This window comes from Dreissena polymorpha, chromosome 16 (assembly GCF_020536995.1).
Source record: "Dreissena polymorpha isolate Duluth1 chromosome 16, UMN_Dpol_1.0, whole genome shotgun sequence".
In the NCBI taxonomy this organism is placed as follows: domain Eukaryota; kingdom Metazoa; phylum Mollusca; class Bivalvia; order Myida; family Dreissenidae; genus Dreissena; species Dreissena polymorpha.
Window position 1 is genome coordinate 31,306,294 of NC_068370.1, and position 25,003 is coordinate 31,331,296.

The 25,003-nt window shown below is 34.9% G+C and overlaps 1 protein-coding gene across 3 annotated transcripts in view; it reads left to right on the top strand.

The window, feature by feature from the left end:
- LOC127861439 (nuclear factor 1 A-type-like) overlaps positions 1-25,003 on the top strand; it is a 94,361-nt gene that overhangs the window by 23,027 nt on the left and 46,331 nt on the right. For all 3 annotated transcript variants that reach the window (XM_052399921.1, XM_052399922.1, XM_052399923.1), the window contains exons 2-4: positions 914-1,069; positions 2,141-2,516; positions 15,966-16,037. In XM_052399921.1, the coding sequence (XP_052255881.1) occupies positions 914-1,069; positions 2,141-2,516; positions 15,966-16,037 (604 nt within the window). The remainder of the gene's footprint in view (positions 1-913; positions 1,070-2,140; positions 2,517-15,965; positions 16,038-25,003) is intronic.

Sequence of the window (25,003 nt, forward strand, 5' to 3'; positions counted from 1 at the left end):
AGTTTTATGCTGATGATGTTACACCTTTCTGACGATTATCGACGTTATCGTTTGAAATAAAAGGTGATAATAAAGTTGTTTTACCCACAAGCTATGCTATTGTAAAGAAAAATGTCAACCAAATGGTATATTTATTACGTATTTGTTAGGCTACTGATTTTCTTTTTCTGCAATCAAACGATATGCAAAATTTATTTCAAGTGCAGAACGTGTACAATTTTTCGGACTGTAGTTTTCGGAAACATTATTTTTCGCTGATTTAAATTTATTTTCGGAGTTCTTTATAGAAGAAATAGAATGCCGAATACACATGCGGTAATACAGACGATGTGGTTTATATAATTCAGAATTGTATTCACTTGAAATTGCAATTGGAAATACTATAATAAAGAACAATTTGTAAGTCTCTGGGTGGGGTGGGTGGCTTTGCTCTTTATTCCTGTTGGGTTCCTGGTTCTAAGACCTCCGGCCTAATTTTCAGGATTTCAAATTTAGGACAACATACTCCACTGTTAAGTGTACATGTACACATTAATTTATGTTTGTACTTTGAAAAGTACCATAATAATTATTTCTATATTGAAAACTGCATGTTATATTATATGTGATATGCCCTTGTTGTCATAAAAAGAAAAATGAAGAAGTTGATAGTATATATTATTATTTCAAAACCACTTTTCGCGCGCCGAAAAACGAAATCTGGTTGGCTCAAAGAAATTTTGGGCCAGCGCTAGCCCTGCATTAACCGAGTAAAATTGGATAATATTTATGTGGTCTGCGTTCAAGGAAAAAGAACAAGTGAAAGGCGATAAAAAGGGCAGCTGGCCCCATTCAAATTGGGGCCGGGAGCTGGCCCTGTTATATAGCGGTAGTTGCTGGCATGCTTTGACATTGTTTCCTGGTCATGTTGCAGGATGAGTTCCATCCATTCATCGAGGCCCTCCTGCCCCATGTGAAGGCGTTCTCCTACACGTGGTTCAACCTGCAGGCAGCCAAGCGGAAACACTTCAAGAAACATGAGAAACGCATGTCTATGGAGGAGGAGCGCAGGGTCAAGGAAGAATTACAGGTGACATTTGACCTTTTTTTGCTTGGAAGTAAACAATTAAATTTAAGTGGTCCTAATATCCATATCTTTGGAAAAAATGCAATATTTAAGCAAAAGAAAGAAACAAAGCTGAATCATTTTATGCAACAGTGAAAGGTCTCCGGATTAGTGTTTTTTCCATAGTCTTGCCCATTTTGAAGTAAGACTTTGATGGCAAACAAACAGCATGTATATAATTTTATTAAGACTGGGGTGATCAGCACTTTCATTTGGAGAAGTCAGTGTATTTTTCGTTCAAAATTGGGTTCGGTATAGGGCCCCATTACAAATGAAAAAAAAATCCCAAATGGGACCTTAAAAATTACCTATTGAAGGTTTACATTTTATATATTTTTTTAGATATCACCATTTTAATCTCCGTTAGTTCAATCTTAGTAAATATAATACTGAAAACACTTTCATTCTCCATTTTGAAGCTTTTTTCGCAAAACAACAACACCAGTCAAAGCGGCGCAAATTTTCACAATCCAAAGGGAAGTGTTGTGTGGATAACCTTACTGCATGGAAATTAAATAATATTTATTATTTACTGAAAATAACAAATATCTAGCTACTTGAACATTGATTTCCTTATTAAAAACAAATTCAAAGAATGTTTTACAAGCCTTTTATTACATGTTTAATTGAAATGAGCTTTAACAAAATGTGCATCATGGGCACATTTAGCATTTTAATTTTGTTTCTTCTCAGACGTTGTACATTTTAAGCCCCTATTTGACTTTTATAAAAAAAGACTGTAATACAGCTGTTGTTAAGTTGTACAAATACAAATTGAATTGTTTAACTTTTTGAAGGAGAAAGATAAAATATAGTTAAGCATTCCTTATTGAGCAAAGCGCTGCGGTTGATGCTATTTTATCATCTTTATCTTAAAGATATTAGTAATTGCTACAAAACAAATGACTTCTTATAAGAAATAAGTGGGTTTTCTTCACCTGTTCAAAAATGTATCAGTTATCATTAGAAACATTTAACGCAATATAATAATGAGAAACAACAAGATCAAAATCGGTTTTTCTTTTTCTGTTTTAGAATGAAAAACCGGAAATCAAACAGAAATGGGCTTCAAGACTCCTAGCAAAACTTCGGAAGGATATAACGCAGGAATGTCGCGAGGATTTTGTATTGAGTATATCTGGAAAGAGACCGCCGTCATGTGTGTTAAGTAATCCAGATCAAAAGGGCAAAATGCGACGAATAGACTGTCTGCGGCAGGCGGACAAAGTCTGGAGACTGGATTTAGTCATGGTGATACTGTTTAAAGCAATTCCGTTAGAAAGTACTGACGGAGAGCGGTTAGAAAAGTCACCGGATTGTATACACCCGAACTTGTGTGTGAATCCACACCATATATCAGTGTCAGTGCGAGAGCTGGATCTATACCTTGCCAACTTTATTCATAGTTATGGTAGGTATTTGTGGGGCTTTAAAATAGGTATGCAGTCCTTCCTGAACAGGTTTTTTTCCCACTTTTTGGGAAGATAGCCATGGCTTTGGAATTGGGAATTTTATCGGCATTTTCATGAAATTGGGAAAATAAATTCATTAGCCTGTTTTTTCACACAAAGTCCACTGATTAGGGAAATACTAAATTTGATATCACTCTTTATAATCATTGAAATTAAAAGAACAAAATCATATAATACTTTGTTAGATGTAATTAAATTAAAATTGAGATAAAATACGCATTTGACACTTCTTTCTAAAATATATATTTATTTTTTTTGAAATTGGGAATTTTTTGCCACTTTTTTGGAAAAAAGTATCCTTTTTGGGATTGGGAACATAGCTGAAAAAAAACCTGCTGAAATTATAATATTTTGCCGACAAGGAGGTCCTAGATCATATGAGGTAAAAAAAGTAGGTCACACGGTCAAATTAACAAAAAAGCTTGTTAACTTTCTAGAAGTTAAATGTATAGTCCAATTTTCATTTAACTTGGTTAGAACATTTGTTTATAAGTTGTTATAATGATGTCTCAGATGAGTTAAAAAATGGTTTGGGTCCTTTAAAAAACATGGCAGCCAGGGGCGGAGCTGTTTTCCTTAAAACGCTATAGTACATTATAGTTTCATTGCAACACCATTCCTTCTGGCTCATTTTCTCTAGTTACTGGCTTGCATGAGATGGTTCACTTCTCAATCTGGTGTGAAAACCACAAACAGATACCAGTATATGCAACATGAGCTGCCCTTCTGTTACAGTAGCAATTAGAGGTTAAGTAAATCATGGGTAATGTGGTTGTAGTTTTCTAGATATCCAAATGTTTTTGCCTTAATGGGGCAGGTTTTTTTTTCGGATGCATATTTTTGTGTTTTTAGTTCATGGTGACTTGATTTGCTGGTGATTTATCATCTACTTTCCTACAGTGTATCTTTCTCATCATCAGGGCCTTTGTTAATTTTTGACAACTGGAAGTCCAAACTTCCCAGCCTCTAATTGTTAAAGTTTTGCTCATTTTGTTGGAAGTTAAGATAGTGTGCAGCACAAATCCTTTACTTTTCACAACTCAAACAAGAGAGTATAGTCAGTAAGAAGGTCAGAGCTATAAACATGGGTGATTAAATATCTTTTTAAATAGAGAGAGAGAGAGATCTTTAATTATATTGAGAAAATCTGCCTAGTTTTTCTTGCGAATTCACCCTTTCATGATGGGACCAATATGACTGTTAATTTGGAAGACTTGAAACTGCCATGACTGAAATTTTTGACATCTTGTGACCAAAACTGAGAGTAAAAAACTCTTAAACTTATATGTAAATCTAAGCCCTGTACCTCATTATACAGTATACTGATATATGTCTAAACAAAGGTGGTTTTTTCCCATTTTTTGGGTTGTTGTTTTTACTTTATTTTACGAACCTAGAAACAATTGATGACTTTAAACTACCATTTATGAAAAACAGAGCTATTTTACGCATTGCAGTTTCCCCATTGTTTTGCCAGATTGCCTGCAATTAGCTCAGTGAAAGCTGGACAGATGTAAAACAATAGGAAGATATGCAGAAGGGTGATGAGCAGTAATTGAATTACAACATATGTTAGGGATATCTGTGTCTGTGAAAGCCTCATCAGATAAGGCAATTACTGGTACTAATCACCTGATTATGGGGTACAGGGAAAATTGGGAAATGCAGTTACGTGAATAAGACAAAAGTAGGTTTATCTGGTGTGGGAGTAGGTGAAGGTATGTCTGTGATAATAATTAATAAGTGATTGTTGCTTCTTTAAATACAATCACTCTCTGAAAGGAATGACTAAAAAATATGTTGAAAGTGTTTAGACAATTTATACCATGCACTTGGCCTGACAGTGCTTTCAGTCCTGTTTGAAAATAATTATCTTTGTTGTCATGATGATTATAATGATCATCATTATTTTGTCATCATCAACTAAATATCACCAATATAAGAGATACATTTGTACCTAATGACCATTGATGCCATCATCATTAATTTGATAACCGGTTATGGGTCATCACAGTTGTTATACACCCATTACCATCAGTAATGGGGGCTATATAGGAGTCACTTTGTCGGTCGGTTGGTCTGTCGGTCTGTCCCGAAATTTCATCTGATCTTCACCAAACTTGGTCAGAAGTTGTATCTAGATGATGTCTAGGTCAAGTTTGAATATGGGTCATGCCAGGTCAAAAACTAGGTCACGGAGTCACTTAGTATGTTTTAAACTGAATGTTTGTCCGGACCATAACTATGTCATTTATCGTTAGATTTTAACATGACTTGGTACATTTGTTCACCATCATGGGACGGTGTGTCGTGTGAAAAAAGTATGTCGATATCTCAAGGTCACACTTGGAGTTCAAAGGTCAAATGCTTGTCCGGGCCATGACTTTGTCATTTATTGAGAGATTTTGAAATCATTTGGCAAATTTGTTCACCATCATTGGACGGTGTGTTGCGCGAAAGAATTACGTCCATATCTCCAAGGTCAAGGTCAAACTTTGAGTTCAACGATCATAAATGAGCTTGTCCAGACCATAACTATGTCATTCATAATAAGATTTTAAAATCATTTGGCACATTTGTTCACCATCATTGGACGGTGTGTTGCGCGAAAGAATTTTGTCAATATCTCCAAGGTCAAGGTCACACTTAAAGTTTAAAGGTCAAAAATGGCCATAAATGACCTTGTCCGGGCCATATCTATGTTGTTCATTGTGAGAATTTATATCATTTGGCACATTTGTTCACCATGTTTGGAAGGTGTGTGCCGCGAAAGAATGACGTCGATATCTCCAAAGTCAAGGTCACACTTAGAGTTCAAAGGTAAAAAATGGCCATAAATGAGCTTGCCAATACTATGGAGTTTATTGTGAGATTTTGAAATCATTTGGCTCTTTTATTCACCATCATTGGACGGTGTGTTGCGCCAAAAAATTATGATGATATCTCCAAGGTCAAGGTCACACATTTAGTTCAAAGGTCAAAAATGGCCATAAATGATCTTGTCTGGGCCATAACTATGTCATTCATTGTGAGATTTAAAAATGACTCTGTACATTATTTTTTTTCACAGTCATTGGACGGCGTGTCATGTGAAAGGATTCAAGAGTTCAAAGGTCAAAATGGCTATAAATGATGATGGCATAATAATTCTTAAAAATTGCCATAAATTTGATTCTCTTGTTTTGTGAAGACAGCATGCAAAATAGTCTGTGTCAATGCGGCATATGGGGGTACAGGGCCCTCAATCTATTATATCTGCCGCCGAAATTCGGCGGCAGTCCATTTCGGCGGCAGTCCCCCACCTGAAAAGTATACTTTTTTCCCCTTTTGGGGGGAAAATTCCCCCTAAACAATTTTTTTTTTTTTTTTTTTTTAATAGAAAGATGTGTCTCATGATTATTATTATCTCAATTCTGTTTCAATTTAATCTTCGCAAACATACTAAATTATGAAAAATGCAATGAATATAGTGCAAACATGTACAAATGTAATAATGAGAGAGTAAGTAAAAAAATCCCCCCAAAAGGGAAATGCCGCGAAAATTCCCCCACCTAAGGGCTGCGGAGCCCTTCCCCCAAAGTAGTGTGAGGGCGCTGGGGTATACGTCACGTCTGTGACAAAGCTCTAGTTTTGATTGGGAACATATTGTCTGATATAAATCGTGTAATTCTTTAAAAAATTGTATGGATTAGAAAAGCAGCCAGCAATTGAGATTAAACATTTTTCCAGTAACAATATCTTCAAAATAACAAGTATGTTATGAATGCTTAATGCAGTAAGCAATGTTCTTGTGTAAAAACAATTCAATTTCAGCATTTTACTGTGTCTAGATCAACAAACACAACCCATATACTATTTCCAGAGAATTCAGAGAATATTCGAAAGCCAGGTGTTTACAAAAGCTTGAAATGTAGGTAAATCCTCAAGTATGAACAGGCTTTTCCTATTAAATTTCAAGACGATTTGCCCTAGACTTGATTAGGTCTCAAATCTGATACTTATCCATGCCATTTCTTGTTTTAAGTTAGGCATCATATGTGTAAGGTTTGATTGCTATAGAAGAATCCTACCTTTTGAATTTCTTAGTTGTATTCAACCAAGAAAACTCAAGAGACAATTACTTAAAAGTACTTAAGTTTTACAAATAAGATATACTGCCTTATTATGTCCAAATTTTCTCTTTAATCAGTTTGAACTTTTTTACGATAACTTTATTGCTTTTACTTTAAGTTATTTTTAGGAGTTATTGCCCCTTTGTTTAAAATTAACTTATGCCTGGGCCTTTAGATTACAAGTTGTTGTTTTTTCTTACTTAAAATTCAATTGCACATTCTTTTTTAACTCTTTTGACAAAAATGCAACAATGGCAGGGGATACACTGCTTGTTATGTATAGCTTCTTGTTTATAATATTGCCATTCACTTACCAGGGTGGATGCAATTTTTGGTATACAATCTTTTTATTTGTTCATTTTATTACACCTACAGTGTTAAGTATGCTACTAGCTTTTGTCAGAAACTGCTCCATGCATAATTCAATATGCTGTTTAAGTTGAAGAATCTCATGAAGCCATAAGGGAGTCTGCCACAAGATATCAAGAAACTATTTCCCTTTGATAGTGGACCTGTGGACCTCCAGAAAACTGTGTTTATAGCTCAAACAAATGTTTTATATACCAGGACCATTTTGTGTTTTGCGATATGCAGTGAGAGTATACATAAAAATAATGAATTGTCATCATTTGCATAGTGGCTGGGTCCCTGAGGTAGAGTATAATGGGAGGCCTAAGTGCTGGAGAGTGTAGCCTGGTGTTGATTGAGAGAGATGGGCCTGGGAATGGAAGAAAAGTCCACCTTAATAAATGAGCTGCACTCTTGAAAAACTAAAATACTTCACTTTACACTTTCCACTTGGTCTGGGTTTTTTCTTTTCGAGGAGACGTCTTTTAACTCTATCAGTGCTGGAACCGAATTTTGATGGCCTTTGCAAACAGTTTGGATCCAGATGAGACGCCAAAAAACGTGGCGTCTCGTCAGGATCCAAACTGTTTGCTATTCTGATAGTATTCTTTGAAAAAAATCGAAGAAAATGCTAATTTTTGAAATTCAGCAGACAACATTTTAGCAGACGACAAATTTCCCAGCATGCAAAGGGTTAAACGAAAAATTGCATGAACACGGACATTTTTGTCCCTGATTATCCTCTGCTGACTGGAGATGGACTTAGACATTGAAAGACATTCACATATGATCATCACTCTTTTTATCTTTGATACATAACCTGAGTGTAGACTGACTCCTCTATCATGTATGTTAGATAGTAACAGCACTATTCCACTGATCTTAAAGCAAAAATTTAAGTTATCTGACATTAAATACAGTAGTTATGAAAATATGGTATCAAATGAACAAGTGTTTGAAATTTTGCGATTATCAGTGCTTAAATCAGTTGATTGGTAATAATATCCACACATTTGTATTTTCACGGGACGTTAGTCTTGCTCGGAAGATTAAATTTCTTGATCCCATATGTAAAACGATACTATTTTACTTTTAAGTAAATAGTCTGCCTGTAAGCCAGTGACACACTGTAATTTTTGTAAAGGTTCCGATAACCCGACTTATCTTTAAGCAATCATAAGAAGTCTTTTTTAATACTACTTGACCTTTTGCTCAATATGTCCTTGTACAAGTTATGCGACACTTCTTACAATTGAGGAGTTTATTTTATTTGTATCATTATAAGCACTTATAAAAATTGTGTACATTGTTTCTGTATAAATTGACAATATTTGATATAAATAAAGTGCGTTTCGTCCAAAACCCCTAACATGCACCACTAACAACCTTAACAAATTCAACACACACTCAAATTCAATAACATTTAAAATTTGATTACAAATACTTTCATAACCCAGTGGCTAAAATAAGACCCAGATAATAATTAACATACTGGTAATCATATAATTGTTATCATTACAATGTAAAGAAAACGAAAATAATTACAGCTTTTCACACACCCTGTCTTCTTTGGAAGCGAACGAATTTAACCCTTTGCATGCTGGGAAATTTGTCGTCTGCTAAAATGTCGTCTGCTGAATTTCTAAAATTAGCATTTTCTTCGATTTTTTTCAAAGAATATTATCAGAACAGCAAACAGTTTGGATCCTGATGAGACGCCCGAGAACCTGGATCCAAACTGTTTGCAAAAGCCTTCAAAATTCGGTTCCCACACTGAAAGGGTTAAATTAAGCTGCGCTCTGGGAAAACAGGGCTAAATTGTCCAAGGCACAATGGTGCAGCTGGCACAGTCTAATAAGGGAGGACACTTACTGCCTGGACTGGTCTATATCTGGGAAAACGGGGCTAAATTGTCTAAGGCACAATGGTGCAGCTGGCACAGTCTAATAAGGGAGGATACTTACTGCCTGGACTGGTCTATATCTGGGAAAACGGGGCTAAATTGTCCAAGGCACAATGGTGCAGCTGGCACAGTCTAATAAGGGAGGACACTTTCTGCCTGGACTGATCTATATCTGGGAAAACGGGGCTAAATTGTCCAAGGCACAGTGGTACTGCTGGCATTGTCTAATAAGGGAGGACACTTTCTGCCTGGACTGGTCTATATCTGGGAAAACGGGGCTAAATTGTCCAAGGCACAATGGTGCAACTGGCACAGTCTAATAAGGGGGGACACTTTCTGCCTGGACTGGATTTTGTTTAGAAGAGACCTCATTTAAACTAAAACATTGCAAATGATAAATGTGGAGTCTCATTCAATAGCATACATTCAAATAAATAGCATACATGTACATTCAAATGAATAGCGTATATTCAATTAAATAGCATGCATTCAAATGAATAGCGTACATTCAGTTAAATAGAATATGTTCAATGAATAGCATACATTCAAATGAATAGCATACATTCAAATGAATAGCATACATTCAAATGAATAGCATACATTCAGTTAAATAGCATACATTCAAATAAATAGCATACATTCAAATAAATAGCATACATTCAATTAAATAGCATTCATTCAAATGAATAGCATACATTCAATTAAATAGAATACATTCAAATAAATAGCATACATTCAAATAAATAGCATACATGTACATTCAAATAAATAGCATACATTTTGGTAAAATGCTGCAATGATTTTGTCTCAACATGACAGCACCCCTAGTCCTGTTTTTTTAGCAGCAAAGGGACCCAGAAAGTTTCGCAGTAAGCCACTTTTATGTGAATAATTGTAATGCAAAAAACTAACTGAATAATGATTATGATTGGCATAAAAGTGATTTTTAGCTCATCTATTTTTTGAAAAAAAATTATGAGCTATTGTCATCACCTTGGCGTCGGCGTTGGCGTTGGCGTCGGCGTCCGGTTAAGTTTTGCGTTTAGGTCCACTTTTCTCAGAAAGTATCAATGCTATTGCATTCAAACTTGGTACACTTACTATCTATCATAAGGGGACTGGACAGGCAAAGTTAGATAACTCTGGCGTGCATTTTGACAGAATTATGTGCCCTTTTTATACTTAAAAAATTGAAAATTTTGGTTAAGTTTTGCGTTTAGTTCCACTTTTCTCAGTAAGTATCAATGCTATTGCATTCAAACTTGGTACACTTACTTACTATCATGAGGGGACTGGGCAGGCAAAGTTAGATAACTCTGGCATGCATTTTGACAGAATTATGTGCCCTTTTTATACTTAGAAAATTGACAATTTTGGTTAAGTTTTGTGTTTAGGTCCATTTTATTCCTTAAGCATCAAAGCTATTGCTTTCATACTTGCAACACTTACTAACTATCATGAGGGGACTGTGCAGGCAAAGTAATGTAACTCTGACTGGCATTTTGACAGAATTATGTGCCCTTTTTATACTTAGAAAATTGAAAATTTGATTAAGTTTTGTGTTTAGGTCCACTTTATCCCTACAGTATCAAAGCTATTGCTTTCATACTTGCAAGATTTATGAACTATCATAAGGGGACGGTGCAGGCAAAGTTATGTAACTCTGACTGGCATTTGGACGGAATTATGGGCCCTTTATACTTAGAAAATTGAAAATTTGGTTAAGATTTATGTTTTGGTCCACTTTACCCCTAAAGTATCATAGATATTGCTTTCATACTTGGAACACTCACAAACTATCATAAGGGTACAGTAAAAGGACAAGTTGCATAACTCTGGTTGTCATTGTTACGGAATTATGGCCCTTTTTTGACTTAGTAACTTTTAATATATGGTTAAATTTTGTGTTTCGATCCACTCGAAGTATCAAGGCTATTGCTTTCAAACTTCAAATACTTACATGCTATAATGAGGTTACTGTACCTGGCAACTTGAATTTTACTTTGACCTTTGAATGACCTTGACTCTCAAGGTCAAATTATTAAATTTTGCTAAAATTGCCATAACTTCTTTATTTATGATTAGATTTGATTGATACTTTGATGAAACTACTCTTACCTGACATACCACAATAGACTTCACCCAAACCATCCCCCGTGCCCTCCCCCCCCTCCCCCCTCCCCCCCCTAATTTTTTAATTTTTTTTTATGATCATCTTACAAATGACCACCGCACCCTCACACTATACCCCCCCCCCCCCCCACCCCCCCCACCCCCAATTTTTTTTTTTGATTTTTTTTTTTTTAAAACGGTTATGTTTGAAATACCGTCCAACCATCGCACCCAAACCCCCCCCCCCCCCCCCCCCCCCCCCGAATTTTTTTTTTTTTCGCTTTTTTGGAAGATAATGTAATAAATGTCCACAACCCCACACTATACACCCCTCTTCACTCCACTCCTCCTTTGTGATTGAAAATGAGAGTCCCTTCACCTTTAAAAAGAAAATAGATGAGCGGTCTGCTCCCGCAAGGCGGTGCTCTTGTTTTAATCTTTGGTGTTAGAGACATGTTGAATGAAATATTGAATCCATCTTTCAAAGTTTCTACAAATCTTATGTAATGGCACTTAACAATTGATAGATAAATCATGGGATTTGTTAGACAATTGGTATCCTGTTTATGAGAACATTTTGCAAAGAAAGAAGTGTATCATTTCTGGTAGATGCAATCTTTTTGTGCAGGTATTTAAAGCACACAGTTATAAAAGGCAGATATCACACGGTGCCATCTGTATTTACTTTAAGTGGTATTTAAATGACATTGTAAAATCAAAATTCATTGTTTCCAATGTTCAATAGCAAAATCCCTTGGACTGCGTGATAATTGACTCTATTGTGATATAACATAGGACAGATAGACAATCTTTCAATTTCATAAATTAAGTACTGATTTGTATTATTAGATAACAATATTGGTAAATAAATTAATTGCTATATAGAACATAATTACCAAATGATTATTTCGACATTTTTAACACATGATTTCATGTCTCAGTTTTATCCTTCATATTGCTTAACCCTTTGCATGCTGGGAAATTTGTAGTCTGCTAAAATGTTGTCTGCTGAATTTATAAAATTAGCATTTTCTTTGATTTTTTTTCCAAAGAATACTATTAGAATAGCAAACAGTTTGGATCCTGATGAGACACCACATTCTGTGGCGTCTCATCTGGATCCAAACTGTTTGCAAAGGCCTTCAAAATTCGGTTCCAGCACTGAAAGAGTTGAATTCTCTTATTTTTTGTTGCACTGAATGCCTTAACACAAATATAAGGTAATTATTTAATACATGTATGATGAAAACTGATAAGTTTCCTAAACCAAGTTTTCAAATTTGTAGCATTTTAATTATTATTTCAAATGGAAACCACACACCATTTTCTGGTCAATATTCATGATGTCATGTAATGATCAGCTCTAAGGCATTCCACGGTGTCACTCATTGGTGGGAATATACTTTTGAGTGTTGCTCCTGGAAAACAGAGCTTACTGCATGTGCATCAAGTGTCATCTGAGAGTGCAGTATGCACATGAATTAACCCTTTGCATGCTGGGAAATTTGTCTTCTGCTAAAATGTCGTCTGCTGAATTTCAAAAATTAGCATATTCTTCATTTTTTTTCAAAGAATACTATCAGAATAGCAAACAGTTTGGATCCTGATGAGACGCCACGTTCTGTGGCGTCTCATCTGGATCCAAACTGTTTGCAAAGGCCTTCAAAATTCGGTTCCCGCACTGAAAGGGTTAAGCCCCATTTTGTCATAGCAGAGCTAATTTATTATGGGCTTTTAGAGCTGGGGTTTTATATCTCCCTACTTATTATGATACATATAGGTATATGAATTAATTCTGCTGTGATAACCCCTCTTTAATTTTATACAAGGCATACTTAAACCTGCTCATATTTGCTGTCCTTTAAAGTTAATTAACAATAATTAATGGTGCTGCAACAATATACCGGTATATCGGTATATATCGCAATACGCAATACGCATATTGTATTGCGATACGATTTTCATTATACCGGTACGAAAATTTTACAAAAATTCATTCACATTTCGTCCAGAAAAGCCATCCGAAATAATGATAACAAGGTAAACAAAACAAAGCAGTGTAAATATTTTTTTTCGTAAAACTAGCATTCTGAAAGTTTATTATACGGAGTAGCGTTGTTACATTGGAGCATTCGTTCGATGCTTTTGAACAGATTATCGTTGAATTAATTGCGAACAGCTGTAAATGTTTCGTTCGATTCTGAATTGAGCATTATTAAATTTGTAATCCGAATTTCGGAAATACGCTTCCAAATTTTAATGCTAATGCGACAATATAAAATTCTAGCGTCAAATAAAAAGTGCTTTATCCTTTGTCTCAATAAAAAGCGCGCGAAAATTATACAAACATGTAGAACGTCGCATGGAAAGTATGGGTGTTTTTTGTGTTGTATAAAAACGGGAACATCACGTCAGGTGAATTACGCGTCATCAGTGGAAAAAACCGCCCCGGTTGGACGTTATTTCATCACATCTTTAAATAGTAACGAATGCCAAAATGTATTTGATACTTAAGAAAATTTGCGAATGTTTGTGTTTCTTGTTATTCTTGAGCACATTTATAGTAAATATATACCATAATTTGCTTTAAAACTGGAATATACGGGATTATTTGGAAATTGGCAAGTACAAATTTTGGTACAAGTTAGCAATATATTGCGATATATTGCAATACGGGTTTTTGAACTGACAATATATTGCAATACAGTTTTTGGCATATTTTTGCAGCACTAATAATTAATTGTCATCCCAGGTACATGTAAGCCTGTGCTAACTGCACATCATGAGGGACTTTTCTTCTTTTATGGTATTTTTCTATTAAAGAAAGTCTATGCAAAAAAATCCATTAGACAGAAAGTGTCATTCCTGATGAGCCCGTGTGGACAGACACTAGAAATGTGTGCTTAAATGATTGATAATGAATTGAAATATATATTATATTGTTGAATTTGACAAATTTAATTTAAATTTTAAAAACAACCAAACATGGTTACATTACGTATTCTTAGTTTTTTCAATCCCATATCTCATCAGTTGTATCAACCAAGCATGTAAATTGTAATAATTATAGGAACTTGTTTCTTGTCAGATATTTAGTTATTTTTTTATAAATTTTTCTCCTAATTGCCAGTCAATATTTTCAGCATTACACACATTTTGAGATCTTTCTTGGTTAGCATAGTTACATCTTCTGGGAGCTATTACTTATTATATGGCGTGAGTGACTTCTATCAACAATTGATAACTTAATGGCCCTTGATGGGTAGTTGTATTGGTATTTAGCAGGAAATATCATCAAGTTTTTCAGAGCATTTATACATAAACTAAGCTTATCAAAACAATATTTATGATAACATGTTGAATAAATCAATTTTTTATTCAACATGCGTTGTTTTTGTCATAAGAAAATTATGTTGTTCATGTTATTTTAGTTTTAAAAATGTTAAAAAAATATTGAAATAAGCCTTGCTCCGGGATATTGCATCTTAAAGCATGTGTGTGAAGTGTTCACTCTGATAAGCCTGTGCTTTTCGCACAGGCTAATCAGGGACACTCTGCTTTTATGGTATTTTTCGTATTAAGGATGTCTCAGCAGAAATCCAGTTTATTCAGAGAGTGTCATCCCTGATGAGCCTGTGAAGACAGACACTTTACACACATGCATTAAGCCCCCTTTTCCCATAACATTAGGTTGATATACATTCACATGGATTATTTGAAAGAGCCCAGGAGCCATTGGTCCCTTAAGCATATGCTCGGCTTGTGGAATTTCTCATGCGTTTTTATTTGTCATCGAGTTCAATAATAAGAAAACACACCCATATATATAATTATGTGACTGCGATAAGGCCTCAGTCTTTATGTTTGATTATAACTCTAGCATCATGAATACGAAATTCACATAAAAATGAATGATACCATTTTCATTCCTCCCATATGGAATGCATTCACACTGTCTATAAATAATACAGAAGATGGAGAATAAAAGAACGGTCTCTCCATGTGGAATACATTGTGTATATAGCTAGGGCTAATTATTAATTTACACAAGCTTTTCAATAAATTCTATGAAAGCCTTGCATACATCAATGCGACCAGACTTACAATGTTTGTATATAATTGACATTCTCTTCATTGAAATTTATTATTGAAGTCTTGTTTATTTTCTAAGCATTTTGACTTTTACATGTTTTTTTTTTTTAAGTTTTGCTTTGCATTCTTTTAATATAATAATTGCATTCAATCTGGACAAAAATTACATGATAAATGTGTAGTTGTCATGTTTTTGGGGTGTTTTTTTTGCTTATAATCAGGTAGAACTAATTGGAATTCACATGACGTATGTATACCAATTACAATACAATTTATATGGACAGGAGGTATCTTGTATCATATTTCATGTATCAAGTGTTAAAAATGCTTTGTCTCAAGTTGATACAAATACTATTTTGAATGCTGTAATTTATTCAAGAAACAATTAATTTGTTGTTATTGTTTATTGGTCAATATACAATTATTTGGATTGTTCTAAGTGAGTGCATAATTTCATATAAAATGAGAGCAAAAAAACATGGATTAATTAAGAAAACATGGCAGGCTTCTAAAACACATGATGTGTAAAAATTTTCTTTAAATACTGCTATAATTATTACTTCTTCTACAAATGCTACTATAGCTATTCATACTTAAAATACAATTAATACGACCAGTTCTACTTCTAATGTTTACTACTGCTACTAAAACTAATTTTTGTATTTCTACTTCTTCTGCTATTACAAGTTTAAATACACTGCTTCTACTACTACTGCTATTATAACTTTTAACTACTGCTTCTACATGTACTTCTACTACTACTGCTATACTATTACTACTCACTATTAAGGCAGTGTAACTATAATCGTGTCTGATTTCAGTTCCTGACCCCCGAGATCCGCGGGCCGAGTACCAAGAGATCCCCATGAATCACCATGATCAGGATATTAAAGGTACACCACTCTCAGATGCTGCTGTGCACAGAGTTCGCTCCCTTGACTGAGTTTTTTTATATTACAAAAATATGAAAGCCAATTCAATTCATATGATTTATGTACACAGGTTTTAAAACATAATTAAATGACAAAAATCTGTAAAATCAAAAATTCACACTGTAAAAGAGTTTAATATTTAATATTTAAATATTAGAGTTTTTCACCAACAGCATGTAACTTTTCAGCTAACTTTTGGCAATATAGCTTATAATAAGATATCGCTTTGTGCATTGATACAAAATATCTGCTTTGACAGTCAGTAAACAAAAAAGTATGAGTGAAAAACTGATAATTACAAGGAAGATATACAAAAGAAATCCATGTTCAAAGTATCTTTTTTCTCCCCATATCGTCATTCTGATACCTGCATCATGGTCAAAACCGTGGGGCTCTCTTGTGTGATACCACTTTTGCTCTGCTTATTTCTGTATGATACTAACTCTTTCAGTGCTGGAACTGAATTTTGAAGGCCTTTGCAAACAGTTTGGATCCAGATGAGACGCCACAGAACGTGGCGTCTCATCAGGATCCAAACTATTTGCTATTCTGATAGTATTCTTTGAAAAAAATCGAAGAAAATGCTAATTTTAGAAATTCATCAGACAACATTTTAGCAGACGAAAAATTTCCCAGCATTCAAAGGGCTAAACACTGGAGAACACTGAGAAACACCCAAAGCATGACTGGATTGCAGTGTTTTGCAGTGCTTAGTTTTGGCACATTCTGTAGAAATTTGCTTTATTATTATTTTTATTTTATTTTCAGCTTGGCTGTCATCATTTGTCAACCATTATTTTTTTATGCTCCCGGTAGGGTGGCATATAGCAGCACTGTTGAACTGTCTGTCTGTCTGGCATTCTATTTTCTGGTGGTTTTTTATGCAACGCTTTCAGATATTGAATTGTGCTCAGTTTTGGTATGTGAGTCTACCTGCAAAGCATGAAATTCGTTCTGGTCCATTGATTTTTGGCGTATTTATGGGCCTTGAACTTTTCCCCTTTTTTTTTGTACAAAACGCTTTCAGATATTCACCTGATTTTTGGTATGTGAGTCTACCTACATGAGTTACAGAATGATGACGTGTGAGTTTCATTCTGGTCTAGTGCTGCAACAATATACCGGTATATCGCAATCCGCAATCCGCATATTGTATTGCGATACGATTTTCATCATACCGGTACGAACATTTTACAAAACTTCATTCACATTTCGTCCAGAAAAGCCATCCGAAATAACGATATCAAGGTAAACAAAGCAAAGCGGTGTTAATAAATTTTTACGTAAAAATAGCATTCTAAAAAGTGTATTATAATGAGTAGCGTTGTTACATGGGAGCATTCGTTCGATGCTTTTGAACAGATTATCGTTAAATTAATTGCGCACAACTGTAAATGTTTCGTTCGATTCTGAATTGAGCATTTTTAATTTGTATTTCGATTTTCGGAAACACGCTTCCAAATTTTAATGCTTATGCGACAATAAAAAAAAAGCGTCAAATAAAGTGCTTTATCCTTTGTCTCAATAAAAAGCGCGCGAAAATTATGCAGACATGTAGACTGTCGCATGAAAGTATGGGTGTATTTTGTGTTGTATAAAAACGAAAACATCACGTCAGGCGAATTACGCGTGTTCAGTGAAAACAAAATCGGACCTGTTGGACGTTATTTCATCACATCTTTAAATAGTAACAAATGCCATAATGTTTTTGATACTTAAGAAAATTTGCGAATGTTTGTGTTTCTTGTTATTCTTGAGCACATTTATAGTAAATATTTACCAGAATTTGCTTTAAAACTGGAATATACGGGATTATCGGTAATTGGCAAGTTATAATTCTGGTACAAGTTAGCAATATATTGCGATATATTGCAATACGGTTTTTTGAACTGACAGTATATAGCAATATGGTTTTTGGCGTATTGTTGCAGCACTATTCTGGTCTATTGATTTTTTTACGAAGTTATCGGCCTTGGACTTAAAAATTTTCTCTAAAAAAGCTGCTATGCAGCGTCAAAGCGCAGAAGGGGGCATTTTGTTTCACAAACATAGCCCTTGTTGAAAGTTTATTTTAGGCAGAAAAATCATTTGATCATACTGTCCATGTCTTTGGATTTCAATGAACTGTCCATTAACCAATTTTACACATACACACTTTTTCCAGAAAGAAATGTATAAGTAGAAACAAATATAATACTGAGCTAAATTTTACTAAATATTTTATTTTTTATTAGCTCATCTCTTAAAAAAAAAATGAGCTCTTGTCATCACCTTGGCGTCGGCGTCCGGTTAAGTTTTGCCTTTAGGTCCACTTTTCTCATAAAGTATCAATGCTATTGCATTCAAACTTGGTACACTTACTTTCTGTCATGAGGGGACTGGGCAGGCAAAGTTAGATAACTCTGGCTTGCATTTTGACAGAATTATGTGCCCTTTTTATACTTAGAAAATTGAAAGTTATGGTTAAGTTTTGTGTTTAGGTCCATTTTTTTCCTTAAGTATCAAAGCTATTGCTTTCATACTTGCAACACTTACTAACTATCATAAGGGGACTGTTCAGGCAAAGTTATGTTACTCTGACTGGCATTTTGACAGAATTATGTGCCCTTTTTATACTTTGAAAAATGAAAATTTGGTTAAGTTTTGTGTTTAGGTAATCTTTTTTCCTAAAGTAACAAAGCTATCGCATTCACACTTGCAACACTTACTAACTATTGTAAGGGGACTGTGCAGGCAAAGTTATTAAACTCTGACTGGCATTTTGACGGAATTATGGGCCCTTTATACTTGAAAATTTGGTTAAGTTTTGTGTTTAGGTCCATTTTATTCCTTAAGTATCAAAGCAATTGCTTTCATACTTGCAACACTTACTATCTTTCATAAGGGGACTGTGCAGGCAAAGTTATGTAACTCTGACTGGCATTTTGACAGAATTATGTGCCCTTTTTATACTTAGAAAATTGAAAATTTGGTTAAGTTTTGTGTTTAGGTCCTTTTTTTTCTTAAAGTATCAAAGCTATTGCTTTCATACTTGCAACACTTACTATCTATCATAATGGTTACTGTGCAGGCAAAGTTATGTAACTCTGACTGGCATTTTGACAGAATTATGCACCCTTTTTAAACTTAGAAAATTGAAATTTTGTTTAGGTCCACTTTTTTCCTAAAGTATCAAAGCTATTGCTTTTATACTTGCAATACTTACTAACTATTGTAAGGGGACTGTGCAGGCAAAGTTATGTAACTCTGACTGGCATTTTGACGGAATTATGGGCCCTTTATACTTGAAAATTTGGTTAAGTTTTGTGTTTCGGTCCACTTTACCCCTAAAGTATCATAGATATTGCTTTCATACTTGGAACACTCACAAACTATCATAAGGGGACAGTAAAGGACAAGTTACATAACTCTGGTTGTCATTTTTACGGAATTATGGTCCTATTTTGACTTCGTATCTTTGAACATATGGCTAAATTTTGCTAAAACTGCCATAACTTCTATATTTATGATAAGATTCAATTGATACTTTGACAAAAAAACTCTTACCTGACATACCACAATAGACTCCACCCAAACCATCCCCCCCGAATCCCCCCTCAATCCCCCCCCCCCATTATTATTATTTTTATGCCCCCCTTCGAAGAAGAGGGGGTTTATTGCTTTGCTCATGTCGGTCTGTCGGTCGGTCTGTCGGTCGGTCCGTCCACCAGGTGGTTGTCAGACGATTACTCAAGAACGCTTGGGCCTAGGATCATGAAACTTCATAGGTACATTGATCATGACTCACAGATGACCCCTATTGATTTTGAGGTCACTAGGTCAAAGGTCAAGGTCATGGTGACCCGAAATAGTAAAATGGTTTTTGAATGATAACTCGAGAACGCATACGCCTAGGATCATGAAACTTCATGGGTAGATTGATCATGACTTGCAGATGACCCCTATTGATTTGAGGTCACTAGGTCAAAGGTCAAGGTCACGGTGACCCGAAATAGTAAAATGGTTTCCGGATGATAACTCAAGAATGCATATGCCTAGGATCATGAAACTTCATGGGTAGATTGATCATAACTCGCAGATGACCCCTATTGATTTTTAGGTCACAAAGTCAAAGGTCAAGGTCACGGTAACCCGAAATAGTAAAATGATTTTCAGATGATAACTCAAGAACGCTTTTGCCTAGGATCATGACACTTCATAGGTACATTGATCGTGTCTCGCAGATGACCCCTATTGATTTTCAGGTCACTAGGTCAAAGGTCAAGGTCACAGTGACAAAAATCGTATTCACACAATGGCTGCCACTACAACGGACAGCCCATATGGGGGGCATGCATGTTTTACAAACAGCCCTTGTTTAAATAAAGATCATCACCACCCTCCACCTCAAAAAAAATTAAATTTATGCCCCCGGTAGGGTGGCATATAGCAGTTGAACTGTCCGTCAGTATGTCAGTCAGTCTGTCCGTCCGTTCGAAAAAACTTTAACATTGGCCATAACTTTATTACTTTTGAAGATAACAACTTGATATTTGGCATGCAGGTGTATCTCATGGAGCTGCACATTTTGAGTGGTGAAAGGTCAAGGTCATCCTTCAAGGTCAAATGTCAAATTTATGGTGTCTGTCCCTCCGAAAAATTTAAACATTGGCCATTACTTTTTCAATATTGAAGATAGCAACTTGATATTTGGCATGCATGTGTATCTCATGGAGCTAAACATTTTGAGTGATGAAAGGTGAAGGTCAAGGTCATCCTTTAAGGTCAAATGTCAAATATATGGCGTCTGTCCGTCCGATAACTTTAACATTGGCCATTACTTTTTTAATATTGAAGATAGCAACTTGATATTTGGCATGCATGTGTTTCTCATGAAGCTGCACATTTTGAGCGGTGGAAGTTCAAGGTCAAGGTCATCCTTCAAGGTAAAAAATAAAAAATAAAAATCAAAGCGGCGTTCTCATGAAGCTGCACATTTTGAGTGGTGGAAGGTCAAGGTCATCCTTCAAGCCGTTCAAGGTCAAATGTAAAAAATAATAATTTCAAAGCGGCGTTCTCATGAAGCTGCACATTTTGAGTGGTGGAAGTTGAAGGTCAATGTCATTCTTCAAGGTCAAGGTCATCCTTCAAGGTCAAAGGTAAAACAAAACAAAAAAATTCAAAGCAGCGTTATCATGAAGCTGCACGTTTTGAGTGGTGGAAGTTCAAGGTCATCCTTCAAGGTCATCCTTCAAGTTCAAAGGTAAAAAAAATAAAAAATAAATTCAAAGCGGCGTTATCATGAAGCTGCACATATTGAGTGGTGGAAGTTCAAGGTCATCCTTCAAGGTAAAAAAAAAACAAAAAAAACCCATTAAGCGGGGTTCTCATGAAGCTGCACATTTTGAGTGGTGTAAGTTCAAGGTCATGGTAATCCTTCAAGGTCAAGGTCATCCTTTAAGGTCAAAGGTAAAAAAATAAAAAAAAGGGGTGTTCTCATGAAGCTGAATATTTTGAGTGGTGGAAGTTCAAGGTCAAGGTCATTTTTCAAGGTCAAGGTCATCCTTCAAGGTCAAAGGTAAAAAAATATTAATTTCAAAGCAGGGTTATCATAAAGCTGCACATTTTGAGTGGTGGAAGGTTAAGGTCATCCTTCAAGGTCAAGGTCATCCTTCAAGGTCAAAGATTAATTTATTTTTTTTCAAAGCGGCGTTCTCAAAAAGCTGCACATTTTGAGTGGTGGAAGTTCAAGGACAAGGTCATCCTTCAAGGTCAAAGGTAAGACAAAACAAAAATAATTTTTTCAAAGCGGCGCAATAGGGGGCATTGTGTTTCTGACAAACACATCTCCTTTTTTTTTTCAAACATGGTTAAAAAACACAAATATTTATTTTTATTATTTTATTACCGTCCAACTATCCCACCCAAGAATCACCCCCCCCCCCCCCCCCCCAAAAAAAAAGAAAAACACTAAAAAAAATTTTGCATTTTTGGAAGATAATGTAATAAATGACCACACCCCCACACTATACACCCCTCTCCACTCCACCCCTCCCTTCTTTGTGATTGAAATTGAGATAGGTCCCTACAATTTTAAAAAGAAAAATAGATGAGCGGTCTGCACCCGCAAGGCGGTGCTCTTGTTACCACTTTGTCAACGCATTTTCCCCTTTGCATAAAACAGCCCTGTGACACATGTGAATATTAAAAGTAAATATGTCATTATTCACTGACCAAATGTTTTTCATATGCCTGCCCAGGTGAATGAACCGTTTAACCCTACCTTTAACTCTAGGTGTAACCAGCTCAGGATAATAGCTAGTGTCCTGTGTTTATTAATGTGTTACCAATGATGGAAGCCATGAGATGAGAGGATTTTCACTGGACAAGCAATTGTTTCTGAATTAACATTAACTGACATGTGTTGTTTTTTTCTTTAATGAATATTCTGTCATAAAAGCTAACATTTGGACAAACGTCCCAACCTTAAAAATGAAAAAATAAGAATGATGTCTGATCTTCATAAATGATACATAATTATAGGGCTGCAACGAATCCAAAAAATTTGTTCGTATCCAAATAAGGTTTCTTAGTATTTTTTTTGGTTCCGGATCCCTCACATAAGACTAACAGAAAATAAGAAATTCTGTCCAAATTCAAGAAATCAATGTTTTAGATGTTTAATTTGACTAAAAAACATTAAACACTATTAACAAAAAACAAAATTCTCGTTGAACATTGTAGCATTGTCAGAATAAAACGAAACCTCAACACTTATTCACTTAATAGTTTGCTCGTTAACATACACTTTTTACTGTTCATGCAGTTTGATGTTTGTTTTCACAAAAATTAATAAATCAACATTGTCCGGGTCCAGGCAAGCCCTATCAGATGCACTGACGAGGTCTCCTGCTGTGAAGTAGATTCTCTCACTGGGAATTGAGGTTCCTTGCATCACAAGATAGCATTTTAACTTAGTATATGACGAAAGATAGCATTTTTACTTAGTATATGACGAAAGATGCTTTCAAGACAATACATGATGCAGGAACACAATTTGACAGGTCGCGAAATTATGCAAAATTTACCTGAATAACTTTCCAGCCACACTGGATCCACTACCGTTGTTTTTAATACAACTCAGAAAGACAATAAGGATTGAAAACTTACTTATTGCTATTAGGAATTGCATTTGTCATGTGTAAATCATCCATGATTATGAATTAGTTTTGATTTTGGGAATGCCCAATGACACTCTTAGGCAATAAAAGCCGAAGGATCTCGAATGATCTGCTGTTTGACTGTCACACATTAATAAATATCGACTATTATACGTATCTTTTATCTTTTAAACAGAACCAGTCTGCATAAAAACAATACTCGTGAAAACAGCGCTAGGTTACATACAACTATGAAAATAAATATTCGGAACCGAAATTTCCAGGGGTGGATCCGTACCCGCGAATCTGAGTTGGATCCAATATCATCGGATATTTCGGGTACCCGTTGCAGCCCTACATAATTATGAGTGTTGCCAAAGTGAAAAAGATATTAAGGTGGTTGTGTTACATTACTTTTGATTTATTTGTGGAAAAAGTTTCAAAGTGACAATTTTTTCACATTTCAATACCTTTTCAGCGAGCGAAATTCATAGTTACTATATCGATAATCTTTTATAAAAAAATATTTATGTATGTGCAACAAATGGCCCCCTTTTTTTCTCTTCAGCTGTGGCAATCAGACAGTTTATTGTTTTGTAGACATTATGAGTGTTTAATCCCACAATTTTTTATTAACGTATATATTTTAGCGTCTAGCTTAAGCAAATGTTTATGATGACTCGATCATTAAAAAAAGAATCCACTCTTTGGTAATGTTGCTTCATGTTTCTTATATCAATTAGAAACAGTGCTTGCTAATTATTACCTCCAGTTGTTCAAAATATTCAGGGGAAAAGGATAATTAATTTTGCATATGAGAGATCGGGTTGTGTTCGCAGTTAACTGTAATGCTTTGATTGCAAATGCGTTTAGTTTGCATTGTATGTTTATTGTAATGTCTCGTCAGAAATTGAATTATAATGACAGAAATTGTGCGGGTAATTTCTTTTCAAAGTCGGTAATTTTTGTTCATAGTAGTGTTATGACATTCATATGATATTATTTGATAGGTGTGTTTGAGATTAAAAACCAATTGTCCGCATTATTTATTTACAGCAGTGGTGTATAAGTGTGGTAAAGGCCATTTGCCATGCAGGGCTAATATCTGACAAAATCAGGTCTTCCTGACTATCTTTGTGGTAGTTTTAATTTAAATTATCAAATGTAGAAATCCATGTATATTATTATACTATCCAAAGACACATTTGTGTCAAATAATGTTAGTATTTATTATAGTTAGTACATTTTGACATTTAGGTTGTTTGTTTTTTGGTATTGATTATTTCTATTTGTTGGGGGGGGGGAATGTTTCATAATATTATAATATATGTGTCTCTCCACTAATTGATGTATAGACCACAAAACAAATGTTAAAACTGAGTTAATTTTGAAATGAAAATAGATTTAAATTGTTCGCTGTTTCTACCCACATGTGACTGGGGTTACGTTCCAGAGAACTCTATGCCATTCTTCTGCATGTGATTAATTTATATAATAACTCAATCATAAGATTGAATATGATTCTTATGTAATTTAAATAACAGGAGATTTTGCAGTGTCCAGAAATCAGCATAACAAGTCATTGAATACAAACGTCCAGTGAATCATGGCTTAATATTATTACTTGACGTATCCCATTCCGTGTTCGTATAAGCTTAGGGCGATATCATATTCATGGCAGATCTGGGCATGGGTCAAAATTAAAATAGCCATTTCACTGTAAGAATATTAACCAGAATAACACATTTTGCTGTTACATTAATTGTAAATAGTTTCGGAACATACTGT